Source organism: Lampris incognitus, chromosome 6 (genome assembly GCF_029633865.1).
Source record: "Lampris incognitus isolate fLamInc1 chromosome 6, fLamInc1.hap2, whole genome shotgun sequence".
NCBI lineage: Eukaryota > Metazoa > Chordata > Actinopteri > Lampriformes > Lampridae > Lampris > Lampris incognitus.
The window spans coordinates 62895171-62904005 of record NC_079216.1 but is presented as its reverse complement, the minus strand read 5'-3'; the positions used below and the strand labels follow the sequence as shown (position 1 = coordinate 62904005).

The 8835-nt window shown below is 49.0% G+C and overlaps 1 protein-coding gene across 2 annotated transcripts in view; it reads right to left on the bottom strand.

The window, feature by feature from the left end:
- Positions 1–5314: 5314 nt before the first annotated feature.
- Positions 5315–8835, bottom strand: part of slco3a1a (solute carrier organic anion transporter family member 3A1a) — a 56063-nt gene continuing 52542 nt past the window's right edge. For both annotated transcript variants that reach the window (XM_056281326.1, XM_056281327.1), the window contains exons 8-10: positions 8120–8292; positions 7880–7944; positions 5315–7232 (exon numbers count right to left, since the gene is read on the bottom strand). In XM_056281326.1, the coding sequence (XP_056137301.1) occupies positions 6874–7232; positions 7880–7944; positions 8120–8292 (597 nt within the window). In that variant the 3' untranslated portion in view covers positions 5315–6873. The remainder of the gene's footprint in view (positions 7233–7879; positions 7945–8119; positions 8293–8835) is intronic.

The window sequence follows — 8835 nt, the reverse complement described above, 5'->3', positions numbered from 1 at the left end:
TATCACACCTTCACCGTGTCACACCTTCACCCTGTCACACCTTCACCCTGTCACACCTTCACCCTATCACACCTTCACCCTATCACACCTTCACCATATCACACCTTCACCCTATCACACCTTCACCCTGTCACACCTTCACCCTATCACACCTTCACCCTGTCACACCTTCACCGTGTCACACCTCCACCCCACCGCTTATCAGCTGGCGTTATGCAAAGCTGCAGCTTCCCCCACAAAACCGCACACGGCTGCACCACCATCTCATCCGGTCTGTGGCGCTGCCATTTGGAAAGTCTCCACTGTGAGCTCTTCCGAAGGAAGAAGAGAAGAAGAGAGCGCCCCACTCTGCAGCGGTAGGAATGTCAGCGGGCGGAAGAAGAGAAGAAGAGAAGAAGAGAAGAAGAGCGCGCCGCACTCTGCAGCGGCAGGAATGTCAGCAGGCGGAAGAAGAGAAGAAGAGAAGAAGAGAAGAAGAGAGCGCCCCACTCTGCAGCGGTAGGAATGTCAGCGGGCGGAAGAAGAGAAGAAGAGAAGAAGAGCGCGCCGCACTCTGCAGCGATAGGAATGTCAGCGGGCGGAAGAAGAGAAGAAGAGAAGAAGAGAGCGCCCCACTCTGCAGCGGTAGGAATGTCAGCAGGCGGAAGAAGAGAAGAAGAGAAGAAGAGAAGAAGAGAGCGCCCCACTCTGCAGCGGTAGGAATGTCAGCGGGCGGAAGAAGAGAAGAAGAGAAGAAGAGAGCGCCCCACTCTGCAGCGGTAGGAATGTCAGCAGGCGGAAGAAGAGAAGAAGAGAAGAAGAGAAGAAGAGAGCGCCCCACTCTGCAGCGGTAGGAATGTCAGCGGGCGGAAGAAGAGAAGAAGAGAAGAAGAGAAGAAGAGCGCGCCCCACTCTGCAGCGGTAGGAATGTCAGCGGGCGGAAGAAGAGAAGAAGAGAAGAAGAGAAGAAGAGCGCGCCCCACTCTGCAGCGGTAGGAATGTCAGCAGGCGGAAGAAGAGAAGAAGAGAAGAAGAGAAGAAGAGAGCGCCCCACTCTGCAGCGGTAGGAATGTCAGCGGGCGGAGCCTCGTCGGTCCCCCGGACTCGAACTCGCTGCAGTATCTGCCCTTTATGCGGGGGAGAAAATCCACCGAGGGCTGATTCGTCCAGTGCCACCCTGCTGGAGGAGCCGTGTGATACTCTCTCTCTGCACGGACCTCCCGGGTGATTCTGCCGGGGACGGACCTCCCTTGATGGGAGGCGCACACAGGCCTCCCCCGCAGCAGCTCCTTCTCAGGGCTGGTGGGTCTGTCAGGGGAGGGTCACCGCGTCTGTGGGGCTTTGGTGTGACACGCGTTGTGAGTGAGGAACATAAAGACTGAATGAATGGATGGATGAATGGCTGGGTGGATGAACGAACGAACGAGCGAATGAATGAGTGAATGGATGGATGAACGAATGAACAAACGAGCGAATGAATGAGTGAATGGATGGATGAACGAATGAATGGATGGGTGAATGGGTTTATGGATGAACGAATGAACGAGCGAGCGAATGGATGAATGAGTTGATGGATGGACGAATGAACGAGTGAATGGATGGATGGATGGATGGATGGATGGATGAATGCCTTTATTTGTCATTGCAAAGCTGTACAATGAAATTAAGTGCAACTCCCCAGTGGTACAAAATAAAGATACAGAGAATATATACAAGTAGTCAAAACACAAATAGACACTTGGGCAGCAGCACCATCAACATGTACTGGTTGTGATGGTGTGGGGATAAGTGTCATCTGAACTGAGGTGTTCTGAACTGAAGTGTTCTGAACTGAGGTGTTCTGAACTGAGGTGTTCTGAACTGAGGTGTTCTGAACTGAAGTGTTCTGAACTGAGGTGTTCTGAACTGAGGTGTTCTGAACTGAGGTGTGTGAAACTGAGCACAGCTTTTTTCATGCGTGACCTTGTTTCCTTTAATCGAGGAGTCTTCTTGGTCCATTAATAGACTCGTGTGTGTGTGTGTGAGTACGTGCACACCCCTCGTATGTGCATGTAGTCTTAACAGACTATAATCATCAACCCATAAGAACACACACACACACACACACACACACACACACACACACACACCCACACACACACACACACACACACACACCTAGGGACAAGTTAGTACGGCCGAGTCACCTGACCTACATGTCTTTGGACTGTGGGAGGAAACCGGAGCCCCCGGAGGAAACCCACACAGACACGGGGAGAACATGCAAACTCCACACCGAGGACGACCCGGGACGACCCCCCAAGGTTGGACTACCCCGGGGCTCGAACCCAGGACCTTCTTACTGTGAGGCGACCGCGCTAACCACTGCACCATCATGCCGTCCATTATCATGCAGAATCTATTGTATAATTTAGGAAAAGGTGCCATTAGGCGCCCGGGTAGCGTAGCAGTCTATTCTGTTGCCTACCAACACGGGGGTCGGCGGTTCGAATCCCCGTGTTACCTCCGGCTTGGTCGGGCATCTCTACAGACACAAGTGGCTGTGAGTGGGAAGCCGGATGTGAAGAGAAGAGTAATTAGCCAAGTACAACTGGGAAGAAAAAAGGGAAGGGAGGGAAGGGAAGGGAAGGGAAGGGAGGGGAAGGGGGGAGGGAAGGGGAAGGGAAGGGGAAGGGGAAGGGGAAGGGAAAGGGGAAGGGGAGAAAAGGCGGGGGGCATTAGCCTTCATAGGCCTCTACTTTACCGTATTAGACCATTTTAAGGATAAAATTGCGGGGTACTCATCATGACAAGTGTGGCCTTTTCCTGCTAAAAAAAGAAATGGCATAAAACTCTTTCATGAATCGCCATAGCAACGTCAGAAGACCTGCAGCAGCAGCCTGACAACTGGTGAATCGTCCCCGTGATCTAAAGCAAGACAGACCCGGTCTACTTATGCATACGTAGGCCGACCGGTGTGTGTAAATATATTTCCCACCTTGTCAGCACATATAGCATCATGCAGACCGGGATGGACGAGGACACTTGTAGATGTTTGAACGACTGGCAGAAAGGGTGGTGGTCATGTGCTGCAGCCATGACAGCTCTACCTCGTTCCCTCCACAGCAGATCCTCCTGAGGAACGCTCGAAAGCTCTGGAGTCATGACCAGGAGGGAGAAACCCAGCCCAGGTCAATCACCTAGTAGCTGTGTGTGCTAGCCTCCTATGTTTGTCTTGTTTTCACCAATTTTAGATTATTTTAGGGCATCTACACACACTCTACTTTTCGGCTGCCCCCATTAGGGGGCGCCACAGCTGATCATCCGTTTCCATCTCTTCCTGTCCTCTGCCACACCAGCCACCTGCATGTCCTCCCTCACCACATCCATAAACCTCCTCTTTGGCCTTCCTCTTCTCCTCTTCCCTGGCAGCTCCATATTCAGCATCCTTCTCCCAGTATACCCAGCATCTCTCCTCCACACATGTCCAAACCATCTCCATCTTGTCTCTCTTGCTTTCTCTCCAAACCGTCCAACCTGAGGTGTCCCTCTAATATACTGGTTCCTAATCCTGTCCTTCTTCATCACTCCCAATGAAAATCTTATCTTCACCTCTACCACCTCCAGCTCCTCCTCCTGTCTTTTCATCAGTGCCACTGTCTCCAAACCATACAACATAGCTGGTCTCACTACCGTCTTGTAAACCTTCCCTTTAACTCTTGCTGGTACCCTTCTGTCACACATCACTCCTGACACTCTTCTCCACCCACTCCACCCTGCCTGCACTCTCTTCTTCATCTCTCTTCTGCACTGCCCGTTACTTTGGTCAGTTGACCCCAAGCATTTAAACTCATACGCCTTCGTCACCTCCACTCCTGCATCCTGACCATTCCACTGCCCCCCCCCCCCCCATGTTGCCATGAAAGTGGGTATTACTGCTGAAAACAATATTTTTTCCTGGACAAACTGACTGGTTTGTAAATCCTTCATCAAATATTACGGAACAGTGTTGAAATCATGTAGGAGTGAGGGGGACCTCTTAAGATTCACCAATAACCGTCTCAGTCGACTTCGCAAGGTCGCGTGAAAACTCTGTGTCGTTCTCAGCTCACACCTGCTGAGGACACCAAATGTTAAGTGAAAACCAGCAAAACTTCCTTGCTCGCTTGGGAGGAATCAGAAAGTGGCGTGTCATGATGGTCTACCTTTGATGGGAATGATCTGCATCAACATTTAGATGACATTACATTTAGATGGGAATGCTTTAGATGTTTGGAGTGGAAGACGACCCCTGATATCCAACATCTCAACCTGAACCAAGCCTCTGAAGGTCTAGCTAGCAGCCTTGGCGTGGCAGCTAACACTGCACCTCGACATAAAGAGCCTTCCCCGCTTTGAGGATGGAGGCATGTGAGGTTTGTAACATTCGGCCCATTCAGTTTCTCAAGGTCCGCTATGCTAGCTGTGAGGGTGTAGTGTTGCTTCATTACTGTTGTTGTTTTTTGTGGACCCCCCCCCCATATTTCTCCCCAGTTGTGTCCGGCCAATTACCCCACTCTTCCAAGCCGCCCCGGTCTCTTCTCCACCCCCTCTGCTGATCCGGGGAGGGCTGCAGACTACCACATGCCTCCTCCGATACATCTGGAGTCCCCAGCCGCTTCTTTTCACCTGACAGTGAGGAGTTTCACCAGCTTCCCACCTACAGACACGGCCAATTGTGTCTGTAGGGACGCTCGGAGGTAACGCGGGGATTCGAACTGGCGATCCCCTGTGTTGGTAGGCAACGGAATACACCGCCACGCCACCCGGACGCCCACGTTCACTGTCAAGGACAATTCTGAGTAATTAGCGTCGCGTAGAAATTGAAATATAAGACACTGATTGGAATGGATAAGCTCTACCTTTCTGATCCCAAGGCGAAGGAACCTTCCGTGGAAGAGGGGAAGTGAATCCTGGGATAAAGAGCAGGACAGTGGAGTTTGCCTGTTCTCGGTGTTGACACGGACGTCCTCCCAGTTGCTCCAGTTTCAGTCTAAAAATACGCCCGACGGGCTACATGGGGGCGTAGGTTAAACTGAAATCGCCCATCGGTATGAACAGTAGTGTGAGTTCATGTGTTTAGGGACCCTGCGATGGACTGGGAGGCTGACCGCAGTGTCCCCCACCCCCCCACCCCCCCGTCTGCTCAGGTAGCGGCCTCGGCACCCCCCCCCCCCCGATATGGACTCATCTGGAAAAGACAACGAAGAAATGTAACGAGAGCCTCTAAACCGAAGAGGAGCAACTCTGCCCAGAATTTCCAAACGACAAGATCTCTGAAGTGACAAGTAAGACGCAGTGACGCGGGTTTGTTTTGTGAAAAATAATTTATTTCCAGAGTAAAATAAATGATATGTTGCCATACAAAAAGTGTAAGAAAAGGGACAATGTGAAAACTGTAACTGTAGAGAGACCGTTAACATAATAGCTCAGAAGTGCCAAGAAAGCATTAAAGTGTTCCTAAAATATGCCCAGAAATAAAACTCGGACTGCGTCGTCGTTTGTTTTTTGCTGCGGTTTACCTCGTCCGACAGCGCGCAGACACACAGCCTCCTTTACGGTTCTGTGCTCCGCCCGCCTCAGGGGTTTGCAGGTTTTTACCAGCCTGGAGAAACAAATGGTGAATCGTCACGTCCCCACAATGCAACACACACACCTATTTCATTCCTATACACCGACCCAAATCAACTGCGATACCAACCGCAAACACGTTCACTGACAGACACCGCTTTTATACCGTCCTTTCAAGTAAAATTTATCGAAACATTCAGAGCCTAAGGAAAGAAATATATTAACCCTAATCTGTTCAATTTGAATGTCAAAACACAAAAATATTCTCGTTTTTTTTTTTTCTCCTTCCTCTTTGCTTCGCTACTTAGGCGCTAAAGCCAAAAGAAAATATAAATAACATTTCTTATCTGGATAATCCCTTATTAAGACATAACAGGCTGAATAATTTCTGCAGATAAAAAAAAAAAACACGGAAATGCAGCGTACGACTATGATGAAAAGCAATCCTGCGGTCTGACGCAAGGCTAAAGAGGAAAAAAATGCTCGTATTAGACACGAATTGCACATGTGCACCCTACAAAAGACAGACCCCCGCAGTCCGGTCTGAGCGGCCTCGACGACAGGGTCTGTAATCCAGCAAAAGAACAAAAAAAATCTGAACAGTGCATGATGACGTAACGCACCATCCTACTTTCTATTATTAAACTTTTAATTTTCCGACTCCTGAAGCGTCGTACAGGCTATTAAAACAACCCCCCTACACAACCTTTGTCTGTACTCCGTAAGAAAGCGCCCCGCTTCACTGCAGTAAAACGTGTTGAAGAATGACCTATTAGCTTGTAAACACTTGGCAACTTTTTAAACACCAACAAACCGCCCGCCTTTTTTTGAAACGCCCCGGCTCATTTCTGAGACGGGCGCAGGCGGCACACGCACAGCCCGCCAACCGGGACGAAAAACCGCCGCTTTCATACGGGTGACCGGGATCCCGGCAGACCTACGAGAGTATGGCAACTACAGTGGTGACGGTGTTTCGACCGCGCGGCGACCCAACCGGGGCCTCGGGACTAAGCCGGACAGGGTTTGACCCGTCGTCTACCACCGGCTCAACGTTGGATTTCGCCGGTGCCGGACAAAGGCCCGCCGACGGGTAAACTACCACAACGGACCCCCCTTCCGGAGGTTAACCAGGACGCGGAGCTGAGAGCAGCGGAAAGTCTCCTGCTACCTGAGGGGGCCATTAAATAGATTACCTCGAATCAAAACGCTTCTTTACCCTTTCAAAAACCACAGAAGAAGTATCCGAGATACTCCTTCAAGAGAACACCAATATTCAACGTCGGCCCCGTCCCGTCGCCGTGCGCACTATAAAACCGACTCCATGTTTTCACAAAACTCGTGGTCCTCTAGGTTGTAAATAAACTTTGTCCTGTCGACCAGTTTGGGACCGTCCATGTCCGTGAGCGAGGGGTAGAACTCGGTCGGCGTCATGTGGCCCTCGTGACTTTTGATGTACTTCTTGTAGTTCCTGCGCAGGCAATACCAGGTGGTGGTGTAAAGGAGGAAGGCGATGCCTTTGAGGACGATGGCGAGGCTCACGTACAGGTGCCTGTACGTGACGTTGTCGTACAGCAGACAAGCACCTTTGTCGCCACACTCGGAGCTCCAGAAAAGGCATGTGGAGTCAATCCCGGCGCCGAAGATCAGAGGGGGAGGGATGAATCCTGCAAGATGGACAGTTACACGGCCGATCAATGATAACTCCTCCAACCGCCTCTTGCAATCAATTAATTAATAATAAGGAATTATATCAATCATATATATATATAGATAATAATACATTAATTAATAATAATATCTACTACTACTACTACTACTTTTGGCTGCTCCCGTTAGGGGTCGCCCCAGCGGATCATCCGTTTCCATTTCTTATTAATATTAATTAATAATAATATATTGATAATGATTACAAATGGAAACGGATGATCCGCTGTGGCGACCCCTAACGGGAGCAGCCAAAAGTAGTAGTAGTAGATATTAATAATAATTACATTAGCAACTTTGAAGATTAGAAAAAATAAGTGCCTTTAGTTTCTGGGTCAATATCATGTATTATCGCCATTCAGCTGATCTTGAAGTTATTTTTAGTTTTGTGATATATATATATATATATATATATATATATATATATATATATATATATATATATATATATATATATTGCAGCACAGAATTTTCAAAGTAACTGTCTCCCCGCAACGCATCTGCGATGCATCTGCGTTGATATATTTCTCCGTCCTTTACCACCGACTCACAGCGGTAAGGCTGCCTTATGGTGAAACAATTTCATACAAATTGAGATGCTTCTCACCAAGGAGTCGGAGCAGAAGGAACAACACTCCAAGGGCGTATGACTTCAGCTCGGGGCTCACGGTCCTTCAGGCAAAGCAGGTACAAAGAAAGAAGAAGCTGAACCTCGTCTCATTTTTGGATTCATTCATTTTAGATATGTCATGCATACACATAAATCCATAAACTCACTCTCTCTCTCTCACACGCACACACGCATACTCATGGGGTAGCTCGGTGAGTGACATGGGCGCTGTTGTACCTGATTAAGATTATGACAGAGGGCGTCTGGGCCATGGCTCCAATCAGGCTGCAGGCACAGATGACACACAGAAAGATCAGAAAAGCCTCCTGGCAGCCTGGGCTGGGGCATTTCCCTTGAACCGCCGTGCCAAAGTTACCCTCACTGGGTATACAAGTGCACCCTGTCAAGTTCTGTGGAAAGGAAAAGATGGAAATGTCCATTCAAATCGAAAACACACACACACACAAGTAGACATACATTAGCGCTATGCAACACATTGTAAAATGAGCCACAGCAAAGAAGGTTAATGTCCAATTACGGATTTTATTTTGGAACAAATGTTGAAGGAAAAGCATCAGTGAAAGTGGGTAATGGCTTTGAGTACCGTATATAGTATATCTAATTTTCAATGCAAAAAATGTATGGCTCTTACTGCATGCGTAAGACAACGCCATTATGTAATGACATACACTACGGAGCTGAGCGCAACGCTCTCGGCATGTGATCTGAATATCGAAGACGTCCCTCTGCAGTCAGCATCAGGTCTCGAGGAACAGACCAGCGCCACTTGACTGCCCAGCATGTGATAACTGATGCTAGAGCTCAGAAAGCCGGGGTTTATTGAAAGAATATCTTTAAAGCGACCACCTCTCAGGTTATTCTGAGGCATTAAATTAAATTAGTCCATCGCTGCCCGGCCAGAGAGGATAGTTGTTATCCGTTCCAGAGATTCA